Source organism: Notolabrus celidotus, chromosome 7, assembly GCF_009762535.1.
Source record: "Notolabrus celidotus isolate fNotCel1 chromosome 7, fNotCel1.pri, whole genome shotgun sequence".
Lineage (NCBI taxonomy): Eukaryota > Metazoa > Chordata > Actinopteri > Labriformes > Labridae > Notolabrus > Notolabrus celidotus.
Genome location: NC_048278.1, coordinates 4,641,807 through 4,661,403, shown reverse-complemented (window position 1 = coordinate 4,661,403; position 19,597 = coordinate 4,641,807). Strand labels below are relative to the sequence as shown.

At 45.7% G+C, this 19,597-nt stretch overlaps 2 protein-coding genes across 3 annotated transcripts; one reads left to right on the top strand and one right to left on the bottom strand.

Moving 5' to 3' along the window:
• Window positions 1-1,492: 1,492 nt before the first annotated feature.
• On the bottom strand, window positions 1,493-6,639 carry LOC117815687. 2 transcript variants are annotated; one of them, XM_034687558.1, is made up of 6 exons: window positions 6,533-6,639; window positions 5,953-6,150; window positions 5,639-5,749; window positions 4,889-4,915; window positions 3,680-4,265; window positions 1,493-2,411 (listed from the first exon to the last, which is right to left on the bottom strand). In XM_034687558.1, exons 2-6 carry the CDS (start codon window positions 6,097-6,099, stop codon window positions 2,194-2,196), a joined length of 1,089 nt encoding a protein of 362 aa, XP_034543449.1. In that variant the 5' UTR covers window positions 6,100-6,150; window positions 6,533-6,639; the 3' UTR covers window positions 1,493-2,193. The 2 variants fall into 2 exon arrangements, with proteins under 2 accessions (XP_034543449.1, XP_034543450.1); XM_034687559.1 differs by lacking the exon at window positions 4,889-4,915 and having other exon boundaries at window positions 1,494-2,411; window positions 6,533-6,638.
• Window positions 6,617-19,404, top strand: patl1 (PAT1 homolog 1, processing body mRNA decay factor). Its single transcript, XM_034687533.1, has 20 exons — window positions 6,617-6,749; window positions 10,076-10,181; window positions 10,391-10,618; window positions 10,810-11,067; window positions 12,465-12,553; window positions 12,849-12,929; window positions 13,111-13,311; window positions 13,581-13,682; window positions 14,624-14,710; window positions 14,804-15,021; window positions 15,109-15,253; window positions 16,704-16,821; window positions 16,899-16,996; window positions 17,224-17,283; window positions 17,365-17,510; window positions 17,935-18,094; window positions 18,223-18,348; window positions 18,544-18,635; window positions 18,784-18,933; window positions 19,022-19,404. The coding sequence occupies exons 1-20, from the start codon at window positions 6,735-6,737 to the stop codon at window positions 19,041-19,043; spliced, it is 2,502 nt and encodes an 833-aa protein (XP_034543424.1). The 5' UTR covers window positions 6,617-6,734; the 3' UTR covers window positions 19,044-19,404.
• The last annotated feature ends 193 nt before the right edge of the window (window positions 19,405-19,597 follow it).

The window sequence follows — 19,597 nt, the reverse complement described above, 5'->3', positions numbered from 1 at the left end:
TCTGATGAGGTGATGGGGAATGACAAAGAGGATGTTTCTGTTCCCTATATTCCACTCAAGGTTCAAAGTGAGAACAGATTCTCTAGAAAGTTGCATTTCCTTACAGCACGTGTTGAAATCAGTGAAACAGCTGAACATGAGGACAAGCGGCAGATATATTTACCCTTTATGTAATCAGACAGTATAACAATTATTACTGGCACATTTACTGTCCTGAGACTGTTACAGGAAGTGTAGCGTTTTACCTTCTTTGTTTTTACGTTTCAGCTGCATTTTTATGAACTTGTCAGAAGCATTAGAAGTTTTATTTACAGAGATAACAAAGTCTAGTGAAGTGGTGGGAATTTGAATATGTTAACTTGTGTTTTATTCATTTGTTTTGCTTGTCTGTCTCAGCTGATCCACACCTTGCCTGAAGTAGACCGAAGGTGGATATCTAAGGTCGTTTTAAGATGGACACCTCAGGGGAACTTTGGTCATTGTCAGGTTCAAGAATCGTCACAGCAGAGTCAAGGAACACACGGACAACTTATTCAGCTTTTAGCTAGCTTTGCAAAGGGAAGACTGATCCAATGTTCACCACAAAGTGTGGTCGATCATCTTCAAAGTCTCCTCGGTTGCTCAGCTTTTTATTGAAAGCATAGGCGTGATTGTATTACAAAGGGCGTGATAATATTTCATTGGTTTGCACAACGGTCAGTCACAAGTTGCTGGCAGAATCACCTTGAAGATGTTTCTCTCAATGTGCTGCTACCTCTTATCATATCCTGAAAGAACACAAGGTGCTGGCAGATGATAGGAAGTTTGCACAGTTCTCACAGTCCTCCTCTACTTCTGTGGATGCCGCGCAAGCTGTGGCAAGTCAAGCTGACCTGTCGGCATACAGATTGCACGAGACAACTTCTAACCTCAGCCGGCCTGCACCAGAAGATCAGGCGTGTAGTGGGTGTGGGCAGTATGTACTTTATTGCATTAGACTAGCTGGCCTGCAAAACATACAGAAGGAAAGTTATCAGCTGGTGCCACGGCTGGACATTAGTCAAAGAGTACAATTCCCCTGCTTTCTCACTCGCTTGTGACATAGAGGTGGCAACCTTCTGGGAAACAGCAGCAGCCAGGTCCAACAGAAGCTGCAGGAGCCTCACGCTGAGGTGTGTTTGCAGAAGGCAACGAAATACTTCCCAGACTGCAAAGGGATGGCCAGTGCTGTTAAATCAGGCCTGATCCTGCCTCTGACATTTGAAGCAGCACCTTCAATACTAGCTTTCCCCAAACCCCGGTGGCTAATGCATGATTAAAAATGACTAAAAGCTACTTAAGGAGATGACATGAAAGTGTTGGTTTTGTATTACTTGTTATATATTATCTGTTAACTTGTGGTGAAAAAAGAAATTCAGAAAATATGCAATAGAAAAAGTTGAATGACAAAAGTTATCTAAAAATATCTTTTATAGTAAAAAATATCGACAAAAACAGTAGCTAAACTTGAAATAAAAAGCTTGGAAATAGAAAATGTAATGAGTTTCCTGCCTTTCTTTTTGCCAGATGACTCCTAAATTTAGAGAATTTAGGCTAATTTAGACACATGTCCTGCAGACCAGCCAAGTGAAGCCACATTAAATCACTTTGAGGGACAGGGGTCGCGAGTCTTTGGCACCTATATGTTGGGAACCCCTGCTCTAAATGATGAAGATAAAATCCTGATCCTTTCAGTGTTTGAGGATGTTAGTAATTAAAAACAGTTCTTCAGATCTGCTCCTGATAAACACATTTAAACTCTGCATGTTTTCCATAATGGAAAATAGAATAAAATTATAATTTATAAAAGTTGAATGTGCACAGAGCTCTTCAGGACTCTCTGCATGCCTTGTCTTTAAACGTCTCTACAGGTCTTTAAGGGTCTTTACAGCATGTGTTTAGGGTTTCATTGGATAAAATAGTTCACAGCAAATGTACAAATTCGACCCTTCATTGTCTGTTAAGGTTCTCAGTCATCCAGTTCAGGGTAATTCAAAGCTTATTCCGTAAGGCAACTGGACTTGGTAGAATGCTTAAGACATTTCTCCTCTCCTCCGAAAGGCTTCTTCAGTTCTGACCAGACTGGGGAAGAGCTGTTCAGGTGGTCACAAAGGGTCGTACGTAGAGTCGATGGCCAAGTTTCTGGCAGTTGTAGCCGACCAACCCTTCAGTATTTCAGTACGTGTAATCCAGCATTGGATGTGTGTGCCAGTAACTCAGAGGTATCCTGGGAATGCTCTGTATCCTCTTGGGGAAGGTTTCTTCGACCTGCCAGCAGCTCCTCATCCAGCTGAAACATTTCACAGCCAGCAGGAGCGCTCCAGCCCCGAGGAGGAGCCTGAGGAACGAGAAGCCTCCACCTCTGCTGCTTCCCTCGTCTTCTTTGTCGAAGCCTGGAGACAGAAGTTCACACCAAAACAGCATTACAGATAAGACGGGGAAAAGATGCTTCACATTCATCTCAAGCAGCTCTGCTTTACTTACTGTAGTTAACACATGGAGATATTAAGCTCCACCTGCGTAACCAACACGTCACTGTCTCCCTGTTTTATATTTCAGAGGTCATAAATAAAGAAACATTTAACATCTTTAAATTCTACTGTAGGGCCTGTTTGTCCGATCCCCCTGAGGGTTTCTGAGACGTCTTTAGTTGTGTGTTAATTCTAAGTTAGAGTGTAGATTATACGTGTTGGATATATTGAACAGTGTGTAAGTACAAAGCTAGACAAAGTGGTAAACTTTACGTCTTTGGTAAACTGTAAATAAATAGATCTTTCCTCGTCTTCTAACCGCTCAGAGCTCTTAAACATCACACTGCTGACTTTACTGATGTCAGCAGTGCAGGGTAACCCTAACCCTAACCCCAAACCTTGACCCTAACCCTAACTTAACCCTAACCCTAACCCTAACTCTCTAACCCTAACCCTGACCCTAACCCTAACCCCAAACCTTGACCCTAACCCTAACTTAACCCTAACCCCACCCCTAACCCTAACCCTAACTCTCTAACCCTAACCCTGACCCTGACACTAACCCCAAGTCTAACCCCAACCCTAACCACAACCCTAACCCTAACTCTCTAACCCTAGCCGACCCTGACACTAACCCCAAGTCTAACCCCAACCCTAACCCTAACTCTCTAACCCTAGCCCTGACCCTGACACTAACCCCAAGTCTAACCCCAACCCTAACCCCAACCCTAACCCCCTAACCTCAACCCCAACCCAACCCTGACCCTAGCCCTAACCCCAACCCCACCCCTAACCCCAACCCAACACTAACCCCAACCCTAACTCTCTAACCCTAACCCTAACCCCAACCCCTAACCCCAACCCTGACCCTAGCACTAACCTTAACCCCAACCCCACCCCTAACCCTAACCCAACACTAGCCCCACCCCTAGCCCTAACCCTAGCGAAGGAGACATATACGACAGTTGTGGACAGATGTGCAGTTGTCATCCAAACACAGTCATGTTGGTTCCTGGTGTAATGATGGTGTAAGTTATTATTTCACGGCTCTTTGGCAGATAATGTTGAATACAGAAGAGTGAAAACTTAGGAAATTAATCCAAAGGTATTTTCATCACCATATACGACACAAGGCTGCAATCATGGAGAGAGCTGGTCTGTAGGAACACAAAGAAGTGAGACACACTCACCTCTACCTCTGTAGGGCCTCTCCCAACCTGACGTGATATATCTCTGCCTCACTCCACTGTAGTTAGCCACAGGTCTGTTATTGTGCGTGGTTATGCTAACGTTGCTATGCACTGTATATGGATCGCTGAAGGAGGCAGAGAAATATCCAAAGGGGTCACTTTGCTCTGTTCTTACTGTGGAGTCAGTGTAGTTGTAAAAAGAGTCAAACATTTGCTCTTCATAGTCGTATATCTCCTCTTCATCATCGTAGATCTCCTCTTCACACCATCTCACCACTGGGATTTCTTTGTAGAAGCCCATCTGGGTGAGAAAGGAGGTGAGATCCACGAGTGGACTCTGCAGGGCTTGGATCAGTTCAGAGCTGATCTCATACGTTTCATCAGGACAGAAACACCCGGAGAAGTCTCTCTCATGTTGGGTGACATAGACCGTCTTCACCACCCTGCTCCTCGCCTGGTAACTGATGATGAGGCGGTCCGTGTTGTAATCACCTTCAAACCCATAATTTTGTGTCACATAAGCCGGGAGGTCCTCAGACCCGGGGTAGGTTTCTGTGTTCAGGTTGCCAACTTCATAATACAACACCTAAGAGAAAAGAGAGATAAAGAGAAACAGAGAGGAACCTTCTCAGACCAGACCGTCCCTCTGAGACTCTGGAGTCTGTGCTCTGAGTTTGGATTCTCAGTATTTGAGGTGTTCTGGTTTCCATTTGTAGTATGATTGTAGTTCTAATGTACCAATTAGATATCACGTGGCTGCTGGAGAACAGTCTGTATGGAGAGCAAAAGCAGGAGGAGCACAATCCAGTGTAATGACGGCTTGGACTCAACTCTAACAGAGGAACAGGTGCCCCTTTGGGGGATGTGATGAAACAAACATGCATGGTTCACTTTGCAGAGATATCTGACGGGCTAAATGTTGCATCACTAAAGAAATAAAGAAAGCCATCAGTTCTTTGAACACTTTCATCCCTTCTTCTTCTCATCTTTTCTCTGAGTGCTGAACAACTTTGGTTGTTTCATAGCGCCCCCATGTGACTTCTCCTAACAGTGTGGCATTAGTGAGGACCAACTCTTCTTCATGTGTGACCAGTTGCGGCTGGTGGAGTTTTCTCCAGGGGGGGCTGTAACTCCAAAATAGACATACCAAAAAGCAAGCAAACATGTACTAAGGTATAACATCTGAAAAGTGCTTCAAATCAGTAATACCTGTCTGAATCCATGCTGGGTCAGATCCTGACGTTTGAAAAAGAAGGCAGGGAAAGCAGAATAAAGCATTAGCCTCACTTCATGCAGTTAGCCAAGCCTTGTTGCTAAACCAGGTCCTGGAAAAAGACTGGTTGTATTGTCTCCCTCTGTCTTTGGACTAATGATTAATGGTGATGTTCAGCTGATCAGGTCTGCGCTCTTTCACGTCGAGCTACTCCTGGTACGTTCTCCTCTCTAAAGGTGATGTCTGAAGTGATTTCACTGAATTATTTAGTTTCTCTTTCTCCATTCTGCATCTCTGTCCAATCGTCCTCTACTCCCACGTCAGCCCCATCGAGCTGCATTCAGCTCTGGGCGCAGGGAAGGTGCTCCCAGACATGGTCCTATCTCTTGTATTGAAGAGGAGCTACTGCACATGTACAACTTTTAACGAGAGTCTATGGACAAAGATTTTTACGCCCAGGGCGAAAACACGTCACCAATCAGACAGCACAGATAAACACAACAACTTTACTCATCACTAACTATATAATATTTATCTTGCTCATCTAAAAATATATTTACATATAATTCAGAATATTATTTTATTATTTCATTTTAATTCCAATTCTTTATGTCTTGTTGAAGGTACTGTGGTGGGGCGTCGCCCTAGCGCCCTCTATTGTTCAGCCGCCACTGTGTGTGACTGGACTGTAGTGTCCCTTTAAGAAATGTAAATAAATAAACACAGACTCATAAAATGTCACAAACCCGTTTCTTGCGCTTCTTGCCTGGCTGGTCCAGTACAGGCAGAAGTTCCTCCATATTCCCAAACAGGTGGAAGCCAAAGCAACCTCTCTCTGGATGACAGTCTGACACCAGCTGTTGGAACAGACTCCAAATCTTAGAAGACCCTGTTTCATATTTGATTCAACAATACATCTGCAGCAACATCATCCAGACTTTAATAAGACAAGAACTAAAGTGTAGCTGTGACCTTGTACGAGACAAATCTGAATATAAAGCTTGGTTATTACAGTGAGTGATGACTGGCATGATTAACATTTTATAATGTGTTATCATACCTTCATGATTAAGACACATTTAATGAGTTCACAGGTCACACAGTCTTTGGCGAACCAAAACAGGAGCTGGAGGCCATGGCGAGGAAAAGGGAGACCAAACTTTGAGTTCATCAGGTGTTCTAAGGTGCAGAGCCGCCTCTGAACCATAGTGGAGCTAAATCCTGAGAACACACACACTCACATACACTCACACACACACTTCACCAATAACAAGGATGTGGATCAGAAGAGTCTCCAGAAATTAGATAAACTGACATAATGACTGATATAAAAATGCCTTTATAGACACAAACAAAGGAAACAAAGTTGTTGAATTAAGGTCTCCTAAATAAAAACCTGACGACCTGTTAGTGACACTACAAAATCCCCAAATGAAAAAAGTCTAATGCATATTCTCAACTTGGAGCAGCATTCAATTTTTCTGCAAGAATGTAGATTAAAAAAGGTAGCTTCTGGTTTTCCTCAATGCAAATATTGGATGTAATGAAACCCTCACGTTGATTGGATGTACTCGGTTAAGGCCTGAGACTTTGATCAACATGAAGTCAAATAAAGAATAACATGTTAATGTCATGTTTACCTTCAGGGCAGCTCTTCTTCCTCATCTTAAGCAGTCGAAAGGTCGTCATGTTGCGAACACAGAGCGCGGCGCCGCCCCCGTACGTGCCCAGTGACGTGCTCGTTCACGTCCTTACGTAACGAACGTTGAACTGAACGTCGCTGCTGCGTCATTTGCGCGCCTCGTTCCCGATGCACCTCTTTTCCCGAAAGCCTAAAGATAGATGTTTCGATTTCAGGTGAGTAAGGTGTCCCCAGACCCCCGTGGAACCCTTCCCCGTGGGTAGGAGTGGGTGTTTTAGAGGGAGGGGGGTGTAACTCCGTGCTTCGTGTGGTTTTAACGCTAAATGTTGTCTTTTGTTTACGCGGTCTGCGGCCTGTGAGCAGCCCGCTTTCCTGCTCACATGAGCCGGGGGTGAAGGTGAGCTCCTCTCCGCTGCATGGAGACACGAGCTCACTGTTTTAAACGCGTGTCTCGTCTTTGAATCCTCCGAGTTGACAGCTGTAAAGTCTCCCCTTGCTGTGTGGTCGGTATCAGGGCAGCAGCTTTCCTTAACCTGCGTGATGTAACTGACGGCAGTGTTAGCATGGCGGCTAACAGCAGCTAACAGTGTGCAGAGGCTCCCTGAGGAGGAGGTGCTGGGTCACATCCTCTCCTGCAGCTGAGGCTGGGTGCTTTAAACACGAGGGTATACACTTTCGCATGCAAAGACACTGATATTAAACAGGTCTGAGCTTATCTGCTGCTCAATGACTAAAGTAACCAGTGTGTCAGGCTAACTGCTCATTATAATAAAAACATTAACATCGGATTAAAATCTATAAACACATCAGTTTATTCATCATTATAAGTCTCCCTGATACTAAATCAATAATATTCTACATCTTATAAAGACTCTTACCATCAAATATTTACTCTCCTCCCTCATCTTTATGCACATCATCTCATTTTGTTAGTTTCCCGGGGGTCAGGTGTGACAGTTTCTCCAGCCTTCATTCAAATTTACTGTAGAGAACATTTAGGAAATATTAGACTGGGAATATGATTTTAGAATCAACACTGGGGCCTAGGGATGCAACGAAATGAAAACTCTTGGCCGAAACTGAAAATGAGGAAACCAAGGCTGAAAACCAAAACACCAAAATAAATTATTAGGCCAAATATTAGAAGGGAGACTTGGGACAGTTGTAACATTTCACTCCTTGGATTTGAGATTAAGCCATGCATTTTCTATTTGTGTTGCACAGGCATTTATTATCAGACACAGCTAGTTTGTAGAGCAGTTTGAACACACTGGGTTAAAGGAGCCCAAAGTTATAGATAGAAATGTTAAAACTGTCCCCGGTTTCCCCTACCATTGCATTTCTGTCTCTGACTGTGTACTAACCTCACTAAAATCAAGGATCTCATTGAACATATCAGACAACGAGGGTGCATGCCCCTCATCTGGTTCAGCGAGACGAGTCCTTTTCTCTGCGCTCTGTTCTCCTTCCTGCGCTGTGCGCTTCTCCGCATCCATTGCGGCCTGGATCATTTCTCGTGTGCGCTGCTTTATTCACACATCCAAGTGATGATCTTTATAACGAGGTGCCTGGACAGCCGGCGTTGTGTGAAATCCAATGGCGCCTTAGTAGGTGGCTGGATAGATTTGTGGTGTTGCCGTGGTACTTTACTTGACCTTTACATATCCTACAAACAGCGTTCGACTTATTTAGACCATCTGGCAAAAGCCAAAGTGTTTCCACACGCTGGACCGCAATGGTGGCTTGATCATTTCTGACTCGCCGGCTTCTCCTCGGCCAATCCGCCAATCGATTTATTACCTTTTTGAAATGATGTTAGATCGATATATGTCGTCCAGAAGGCCAACTTGCCGAGCACAGATCGATGTGGTCCGATCATAGGAATATAAATCGATACATCGATGAAGTAGATGAATAGTTACAACCCTAATCTCTGCTGCTCCTGATGTCACAGATCTATACATCAGATCAGGTGATGTTATCAGTGAGTACGAAGTGATTGTGTCGTGGAGGTGTCAGCTCGCTCTCCCTACGTTAGAGTGACGGGACTTTGATCTCTACAGCCATCACTTCTATCCGAAAGCTCTACGTCACATTTTTAACACTACAGCAGCAAATTCCCTGCACACAGGTTTGGTGTGAAGTTGCTCACATTAAAGGGATAGTTCAGTGTTATACCGCCACGTCTCTGCTGGAACCTCAGACCTGTGCATGGTGTGGTGCCATGAACTAAAGGATGGTTCATGGAGTCCTCAGATGTTCAGACGCAGCGGTTAGATCCTAAAATACGAGCAGAGTCAGTTCTTGTTGGGATGACCGAGGAGACGTCAATAAGCATCGTCTGTCGAGCTGGTGTGAATGTATTGTTGACTGAAGCTATTTTTAGACTCCTTCAGCTGTGAGGTGTGTGATCTCACACACACACACAGGTTACAATGACAACAAATGTTCTCCTCAGACTCTTTCCAAACAGAGCAGGTCTAGACCGTACTCTATGTTCTATTATTAACAAAGACCCAACATCAAGACCGGATAAGATCTAGTACCATCTTACAGACAGGACTCAGTCTGATCTCATCTTAATCCACCATGAGCAGAGCACTTTGCAGCATTTAGCTAGTTACAGTGGCAAGGACAAACTTCCTTTAACAGGCAGAAACCTCCAGCAGGACCAGACTCAAGTTAGACACACATCTGCTGAGACCGTGTTGGAGAATGGGATAGAGGGAGATGAAGAGAGAGAGAGAGAGAGATGATAGTGGTGAGATGGATAGTAGTAGTTGTAGCAGCTGGAGTCTGGTACGTCCACAGCAGCAGAGATCCAGAGGAACCTACGAGACAAGGGAGCTCAGGGACTCCAGAAAGGTCTATGGTTAGTAACTTTAATTGGACAGCAAGAGTTAAAGTAAGAGACAGGCAGAGAGAGGAGAGAGAGGGAAAGACAGGATCCCAGTGTGTCAGTCTAAGCCTTTAGCTGCATAACTAAGAGCTGGTCCAAGCCTGATCCAGCTCTAACTATAAGCTTTATCAAAAAGGAAAGTTTGAAGCCTGCTCTTAAAAGAAGAGAGGGTGTCTGCCTCCTGGACCCTGACTGGTAGATGATTCCAAAGTTGAGGGGCCTGATAACTGAAGGCTCTACCTCCCATACTACTTTCAGAGACTTTAAAGTGTGAAATGGAGAGAGAGGGTGCTCTGCTGTGGATGACCTTCTGTTGTCTCTTCGTCTTCTCTCGTGTGCCACCATCAGACTTTTGGTGTTGATCCTTTTTGGACGTAGAGATGTTGAAATAACGAGTTTTAACGGTAACGGTACTTCTTTCTGTTCAGTGTCTCCTTCACTGGATCCAAAACACTCCCACATGGCAGACGGTGCTTTTGTTTGTTTTTTGGCAACAGTGTAGTGTTGGCATGCTCGTCCTCCAGACTCTATACCATCAGAGGAGAAGTTACAGCCTCTCGTTCGATTGTGGAGCTGCACATTCTCAATTAATCGTACAGCTCAGTCTCGCCTCTCTAACCCTCCTGCTTTTGCTCTTCACAGTCCCTGGATGAAGACTGTATGTTGGAGGAGGAAGATGAGGGACTGATTGAAGAGGAGGATGAAATCGATCAGTTCAACGATGACACATTTGGGGCTGGAGCCATTGGTGAGTCATCAGTGCATGAAGCTTTATTTAAGATGTGGGACCATGAAACTTGACTTGATGACTGTTTTCATAACGACCAAATCAAAGGAGGGATATTTCTGGAGTATGATTCAGTGACGCCAAGTAGAAGAAAGCAAACCAAACAGGTCCGTCAGGTGTAGGTTTGGAGTCTGTCAGAGATGAAACGCCCTCTCGTGTCTCTCCTCCAGATGATGACTGGCAGGAGGAACACAAACGCCTCGCCGGGCTCGATAACAAGGACGGGCTCGGAGCAGGGCTGGGGTTTGGAGGAGGCGTGGTGGGAGGAGACTCTGATTTAGGAGGAGCTGGAGACTTGTCCTCTGCCCGTCTCCCACCCTCCGCAGGCCACCTCCCCCTTCCATCGTCCCTCCCTCCACTCAAATACTCCTCATCCTCCCCTGGACTGCCTCAGCAAGGTCAGTGATGAAACCAGAGAAGTGGTTTCTTAAAGTTTATTCAAAGAGTCAACAGTTTAAAGGCTGGGGAGGGAAACGCAGACTGAAGGGATGAACACGCTGCTCAGTCCTCACTTTGTTTTTGAGAGCGGTGTTGTTTTTGAATCCACATCCAGCTCCTTAAAAACCAGCTCCATCACCTGTTCTTACAGATGCAGAGGATCGAGCAGGTGGAGGTGACCTGGCTGAGTCTCTGGCCAGGCTCATCCTGGAGGCAGACCCGGCCATCGCTGGAGTCGGGGCTGCTGAGAGACCCGGCCCACCCCCCGGTGCTTCAGGATCCGGCCTGTCCGCTTTGCAGGGGCTGGATCGGTCCAGAGTCCTGCCCCAGCCGCCCTCCATCCCACACCAACACCCCCAGCATCCCCTTCACCCCCAGCACCAGCTGCCTCCTGGGCCCTCCACATCAGGTGAGACTGAATCTGTCTTTAAGTCTGGTTTATACTTCTGCGTCGAAATGACCCAGTGTGCAGGACATAAGGTGCAATTTGACCAAGAGTTCCGGGGTCTTTTAGCCCCCAGAACTACTTTACCCTGAACTAAAAGGTTCCTGTGCCCCCATTGTTGTCTGCGTTTCGAGCGTGGGCTGAAGTCCCAGGTAGATTGTGTAAATCAGGCCAGTGACGTATGGAGAAAAAAAAAAGTAAATGCACTACACCACCAGACCAGTAGAGGGCAGTAAAACAAAGAGGAATACCATTCATCACAGATGACACCATAGAAGCAGACGGACAGGCAGGTATCATCATGAGCAACACAACAGTTAGCCTGTTAGCATGAAGAGACTCAGCTGGTGCTGTTTTAGATGGTGCTATATTTCATTACAGATGGATTCACTGAATCAACACGTGAGAGGAGATAAGCGCGAGTAGCAAAGACGTTTCAACACGACTTTAAAATCCTTTTGAACTCAAAAAGCCGTGGCAGAGATCGACCGGTGTTTTGATTTAAACAGCGACCCTGTTAACTGGTGACTTTCAGCCGGATGCATCCCTCATAAACGTCTTTAGACGATCATTAAATATCTGATGAGGATATTTAGAAATCTTAATAAAAACTAAACTAGTTTGCATTCCCAGGAACTCCCTCTGTGTTTCAACAGCTGTGTAAACTCCACAAACACTGACACGTTCAGCTGAAGGTCTCCAGTTTACAGGGTCACTTTTAAAACTGTAACACCGGGAGAGACACATTCACGGTGGGCTGAGAGAAGACTACTGTTACAAGCTGCTAAACCAAGAGATTCACAGCTTCTTCTTTTGAAAAGTACACACACATACAAAAAAGATAGAACAAATAAAAACTAATGAAAGAAAGAGAAATCAAGAGAATCACAGATGTGTGTGATGTTATTGTGGACGGAGGGCGGAATAAAAACACTGTGGTTAATCTACCAATCAGACATGTTCAGCATTGCAGGCCCCGCCCCCTGAAAGTCCTGGGACCTTTGAAAAGTACTACCCCCCCAAGCAGGGGCTTTTTTGGGGGGGAGATTATCTACCCCTGAACTAAATTTAGACCCTGGGTCCACCGGTCGAAATGCACATAGTTCAGGGGTAAAGTTCCTCTGATCGAAAAACACCTTATGGGATGTCTTTGGGTCGGCCTGATGTGATCGGTGGTATGTCTTACCATCCAGAGGACAACAGGACCTACAGATCCTGGACTACCTGTGTCTCAGCTGAGAGCCTCTGAATCAGTTTCAGAGCTCCACCTCGTAGATTCTCGCACTCTGAAGTCTTTGTTTTGTTGTCTTTGTTCGTCTTGTGTGACTTTGTTTAACCTCACTGGTTCTGCTCCCCTCCAGGCCTCCCTCCTGGTCCTCCTCCCTCCTCCATGCTCAGCTACCAGCAGCAGCAGCACCTCCTGCGCAGAGGCCCTGCTCCTATGGGCCAGGTCAGCCTCTCTCTCTTCTGTGTGTAGATGAAACAGCCTTTAACTGTGTGAAATGATGGATCACGTGTGAGGACGTGTGAGATGAAGTCTCCTGATGACCTTTATCAAAACGTGACTCTTGTCTGATAAACTGTTTTCTAAGCGTCAGTTTGAAGTCAGTGAGTTTCTGACTCTCTGAAGTTTCTGTTCAGATCTGTAACTTCCTAAACTGAGACGTGTTTGTGCCTCCCTGCTGTGCAATGGTTTTGTTTCTGCTCCTCTGTTAAATGATTTCTTCGTGTGTTCTGCGTTTCAGATGAACTCTCACAGTATTTGGGAGAACAGCATGGGTTTCGGGCCGGTCAGTGTCACCCCTGGTCTTGTGACACACTTGGAGGTAAGAGATAGGTGCTCCTCTGCCTCTGTATCAAACCCAGTTTTAGTTTCTGAGGGTTTCTGTAAACCTGGACCCTGTTTTTACACTCTGGTCTAAAGTCTGATGGGTTCATAAAGCAGCAGCCAGTTGAACTGGAGGTCAAGTCTTCCTAACACGTTACCCTGTGTCTTCTCCCCCTCAGGATAGTCCTCTCATGTCCATAATCAAGGAGGTGGGCCTTCCTAAACGGCCCCCTCAGGGGAGGAGCGATGAAGGACGGGATTTATCAGAAAGGGTCCCACCTCCGCGCTCTTCTTCCCCTGTGATTGGCTCCCCTCCGGTGAGGGCGGTGCCTATCGGGACGCCACCAAAACAGCCGATGAGCCACACTCTGAACCATCAGGTGAATACCAGACAGGTGCTTTTATTATCCCTCCCCCACGGCCGCTGTGTCCACAGGACCAGTTTACGCTTAACAGGGGGGCGGCTGCTGGACTGAGGGCGATGAGGTCAAAGGTCAAAACAGTTTATATCGGTTTGAACACGAAGCGTCTTTTATCTCCTCTTCTTCTTTTTTAATGACTTAACAGAGGTCATCAAACATTCTGCTTTATTTACATCAGTGCTGTGACTCAACATGTGGTTAACACTGTTCTGTGTGTGTGTGTGTAGATCCACCATCCCACGGCGGTTCATGTGAGAGCCCCGGTCCAGCACAGATACCCTCCTCCTTTCCCCGAGCGTCTGTCACCCAACACCCTCCTCAACATAGCAGTGAGTCCTCTCCTCTCCCTCGCTGGGTTCTCTTTATATCGGAGAACCCTGTGGGTTCTGTTTCACTTCAGTGGTCTACAGATGAGTTTGCTCTTTAAACCAGGGGTTCCCAAAGTGTGGGTCGGGACCCCCTGGGGGGTCGCAAGACACAAATGGGGGGTCGTGAGATATCTTCCAGAATGTATTTTGTTTTTAGGTTATCTAAAAATATTTATTATTTGTTTTTGTTAATTTACACTCTTTGTTTATTTACCTTGTTTTCTTATGTTTATCTTCCTTTTTGTTTGACTGTTAATTCTTATTATTTCTTCATTATTATTATTATTTTTGGACATTTTTGTATTAATTTGTTTTTTCTTCCCTTTGTTGGTTTCGTATAACTTATATATAATTTGTTAACTTGTGGTGAACAAAGTAATACTGGAAACCTGCAATAAAAAAAAGTTGAATGACAAAAGTTCTAAAAATCTAAAAATAGTACATTTTATTCATTACAGCAAAAGATATGTAGCGAAACTTGAACTAAAACCTTGAAAATAGAAAACATAATGAGTTTTCTGCCTTTCTTTGTTGCCAGATGAATCCTAAGTTTAGGGTTAGTGAACAGTTAATTATCAAAAGCATCAGTAGCAGTAGGTTCATTCATAACAGCACAGGAAACACAGACACATGCTCATATAGGTAGGGTCATTTTCAGCAGACCAGCTAAATGAAGACACATTAAATCACTCTGAGGGACAGTGGGGGTCAAGAGTCATTGGCACCTTTATTTTGGGGGTCGCGGGCTGAAAAGTTTGGGAACCCCTGCTTCAAACCATGAAGAGCGTGAGCTTTAGCTTTATGTTGAGTAATCTTCAGAGACAGTTGTGCTGTGTCCCGTGTTTTATTCTCTCTCAGACTCTCGGGTCAGAATCAAACTTTCCTTTAATGTGCTGTTTCAGAACTCCCCGCTGTGCCGCGGTCCATTCCCTCCTGGAGTTGGTCCGGTTCTGTCTCAGATTCAACGGGCCCAGCTGCTCAACTCCCAGGTACGTATCACACACACACCTAGGCACACACACACACACGCTCCTGTAAGAGTGATGTATAGCAGATAACTCTTACATGTCATGTCCCTGCAGGTTGCTGGATTTCCCCGTGGAGGTCCGGCTCCTCCGATGTTGCCCGGCGGCGGTTTCAGGCCGTTCTTCGGGGGCCCTCCTCCTCCACACGGTCACAGAATGGGCCCCCCGCCTCCTCACGGCCCCCCAAACCACACGCCACCCATCCGGCACAACACCACCCACCTCCACCCTCAGCACCGCCGCATGCTAACGCAGCGTATGCAGAACAGAGGAGGGTGAGGAAGAGTCAGAGCGCAGAAAGATTACAGCTGCTTTCAGACGAGGTCACTGACTCCTCGTCTTCATCTCTTTACCTCCTGCAGGGACCGCAGCAGGACTGGAGGAGACCGGCGCAGCAGAGACCCCTACAGTAACCTGATGACTCAGAAAGAGAAGGAGTGGGTCACTAAGATCCAGATGATGCAGCTGCAGAGTACTGACCCGTATCTGGACGACTACTACTACCAGGTTTGTGTTGAAACAGGATTTGCCTTTGAGCTTATAAAGGAAGGATCCCTGCAGACCTCGTTCAATGATGTTAAGTCTTAACTTTTTAAACCTTTAAACACTGAGGTCATTGTGTTTGGACAGCTTCAACTGTCTGATGGGAGCACTCTCTGCCCTCTCACTGCAACTATTCCCTCCTCAGTTAAGAGTCTTGGTGCTTTAAATTTGATAAACAAATCTCTTCTGTGTTCAGTCCAGCTTCATCCAGCTGAGACTGATCGCTAAAGTAAAGGCCTCCCTCCCAAAGATTTGCCTTTATTACTTCTCGGCTCGATTATTGTGATTATTTGTATGTGAGCTTATTGCTGGGCGATAATTCGATAACAATAATTATCATGATATAATTTTTCTCTATAAATATAAAAGATGTTTGATTAAAGTTCGATATAAATAAACCCTGTAATTGCACCCCCCCAGCCACTTGAAATGGAGAGGGCGCTAGTGAGCCTTAAACACTAGTTGCCACCCAACATTGGACAGAAGAAGACAGCATTGAACAGCCAATCATGTCGCAGGGTGGGAGGTAGGCGGGGCTTAAAGACGTTCAGAGCAGAATGTAAACACAGCACAGATGAGCGACAGCGACACTGAACAAAACTCAAAACCTACCAGCTCAATGCAGAGTCATTAGTCTGACACTGAGTCGACTCTGTGTTAACTATTAACTTCATACACTTCATTAAATATACTCTCAGGATGTGGGTAAAGGAAACCTACGCCCTTGGATACACAGTACACAATTTTAAATATCTTTGTTGTAAATTTATTTAAATTATGCAAATAAGCTCAACCTGAGAAAAATAAGAATCTACAAACTAAAACTTTGCAAAAATCTCATTTTACACAAAAGAAATGTGCGGTGCCTCACGACAACTTCATGGCTGGCGTATGCAGGTTTCTACAGCTGTTGATCCTTGCGCACAGATTCATTCATCTGGATATTTTTGTACATACAACGTTTTTGGATTTGAGCGTACACCATGTTCCAGTACATGAGGCCCCTGCTTTCTGTTAGCACTGTCAGAAATTATCGATTCAAGAAGCTTATCAGAAAACTAAATCCAGATACAAACTAACAAACTCTCTTTTCTTCAACTTTCACTCACAAATCTGCCTTTAAGTTTAAATTAAATAATTATTTGATATTTAATTTGATTATTATTTAATAATCAATATAGACAGATATGAAATATTTTATCGTGATAACATCATTTTCAATATCGCCCAGCACTGTGAGCTTAGAGCAGCTCACTCTAAACGCTGCTGCTCGCCTCCTGATGGGAAACCTGCAGAGGAGATTTTAAAAAAAAACCCTGAAAACTTCACTGAGAGTTCATCTCTCCATGATGTTTCAAAATCATCCACAAACACTGTTTCCTCAGTTAAGATGTGACTCTCTCTCTCTCTGCAGAACTACTATGAAAAGATGGAGAAGCGCCAGGAAAGAGAGAGAGACAGCAGCAAGAAGGAGCACACCACCAAGCTGATCACTCCACAGGTGGCCAAGGTGGAGCACACCTACAGACCAGGTGAGTCAGAGCAGGTGAAGCTTCTTAGAGAGCCGCATGTCGTTCATGAACCTGATCATCGTGGTCTCTGTCCACAGTTCAGTTCGCCGGCTCTCTGGGGAAACTGACCGTCTCCAGTGTCAACAACCCCCGGAAGATGATCGACGCGGTGGTGACGACTCGAACAGATGATGAGGTTTGATTCTTTAAACTGGGATAAAGCTTTTATTAATGTCTTTACTTTGCTGCTCTGTAAGACGCTGTACGTTAACATCTGAAACCAGAGGATGTATTGATCAGGCTGTTATAGCTTTGAACCGTCAGGGACAGAAATCAGAGCACGAGCACAGAAAGCAAACAAAGTCTGAACGTGTCTCAAAACAAACATGAACTCAGCTGGTTCTCTTCTCTGTCTTCCTCCAGGAGAAGAGAGAGAAGCAGGTTTGGAATAAGAGGCGACAGATCCTCTACACTGTGGAGAAGGTAAGATGAACCTGTGATGACTGAAGCAGGTTCTGGTCCAGGTCCTGGTCTTCTCTGACCCCCCATCTCTCTGATCCTCAGATGTACAGTCTGCTGCTGGAGGTTCAGGACTTTGAGAAGCGCTTCGTGCAGACGCCAGAGGAAGATCGGGAGGCTCTGCTGGAGCAGCACAAGAGCAACACGGTGCAGCTGTGCAGCTCTCTGCGTGAGAAGGAATGGGAAGACAGGTAGGAGGAATATTCATTAAACATCAGAGCACACCTGAACACACCTGAACACACCTGAACACACCTGAACACATGAGAGCACACCTGAGCACATTGGAGCACACCTGATTACACCTGAACACACCTGAACACACCTGAACACATGAGAGCACACCTGAGCACATCGGAGCACACCTGATTACACCTGAACACACCTGAACACGAGAGCACACCTGAGCACATCGGAGCACACCTGATTACACCTGAGCACACCTGAACACGAGAGCACACCTGAGCACATCGGAGCACACCTGATTACACCTGAACACACCTGAACACACCTGAGCACACCTGAACACACCTGAACACACCTGAACACACCTGAGCACACCTGAGCACCTTAGCAGGAGCTTCACCCTGTACGCTGTCTGTCTCCATCCTACAGGGTCAGCGACGAGCAGTGTGTGATGATCATGTCTGTGAGGAAGGGCAAACGCCTCATGTCCAGGCTCCTCCCCTTCCTACCTTCACCCCAGGCTGCCGCCGTTGTCATGGCGATTGCCCGTAACCTTCCCGCACTGGCGAAGAAGGACAAGCAGGACCAGGTAACGGTTTCAGGTTCAACATCACTTTAACACCAACGCAGCTCCAAAGAACTGAAGACAAAGGACTTACAAAGCTCTAAACATCCTCCTTCACTGACCTCTGACCTCCATCTCTGGCTCCCGTTCAGGTGCTCTGCTGGTTGGTGGAGCCGGTTTCTGCTGTGATCCAGTCCTTGTCCAGCTCTGCTCTTACAGACCTGCTCCAGGAGCTCCAGGGCAGCGAGGGACAGCTGGCTACAGTCCTGCACAACAAGGTACACACACACCTATACACACATACAAACACCCACATACACTCACACACACACACATACATACACACACACACACATACAAACACCCACACACACACACACACACACACACACACACACACACACACACACACACACATACACACACACACACACAAGCAGTACTTTAACCCGCAGCTCTCTGTTTGTGTGCAGTTTGGTGTGACGCTGCTTTATCTGATCCTGAGTGAAGGAGAGAGGATGCAGAGCTCCGACCCAAACTGTCAACTCATGGACGACAATCGATGGTGAGCTCCTCGTCTGACTGTAACAGAACATTCTTTCTCTTCTGTTAACACACCGCCTCACTTCTTCAGACACTTTATCCTCCTTTATCCTGAACTGAGTTCTTAGATTTTTCTTATTGACATTTCCCCCCTCTCTCTCTCCCGTCAGGACTGAGTTGGTGTTTTCGGTTACGAGGGAGCTGCTCAGCGTCCCCTCCTCCTCCCTCTCTCCCCCCCTCTTCACCCCTCCAAACCTCCTCTCCCTCCTGTCCCGTTATGTAGATCGGCAGAGGCTGGAGCTGCTGCAGGACAAGCTACAGTGAGTGACACACACGCACACACACACACACACGCACACGCACACGCACAAAAAACATGAATTAAAGTCTGGTTCTCTCCCTCTCCAGGATCTCTGCTTTGTCCAGGTAGAAGTGACATCAACACAACCCCCCCCCCAGTCGATGCAGACCTTTGTTTTTGTGCTTGTCAGCGTGTGTGTGTGAGCGAGTGTGCGAGCGAGTGTGCGAGTGTGTGTGTGTGCTCTTGAGGTGAATCCATGGTGGATCGTTTTAATCCAGCAGAATCTAGTCACTTTTGTTTTCTCTCTGTGTTGAGTGTCTGTCGTGTGTGTGTGTAAGGACAGAGCGTGTGTGTGTGTGTGTGTGTGTGTGTGTGTGTGTGTCGGACAGTCTGAATGACGATAAAAATGAAATCTGCATTTTTAAATATCTTGTTTACGATTATGCCTGTGATGAAACTTCAAATTAAAAGTATTTCTATTATATACAAATGTGCTTTCATCTCTTTTTTTAACTCCTCCACGAACACATCGAAGAATAAAACAAAACCACTGCAGGCTCTTTAACAGACCTGTGAACACACTGTTAATGTCCTGCTAAAACAAACTGCATCAGTAATGTCACTTTTAAAAGAGCGTGCACAAAGAGAATAAGAACCATGTTTACTCTCTTAGTTTCCACTGA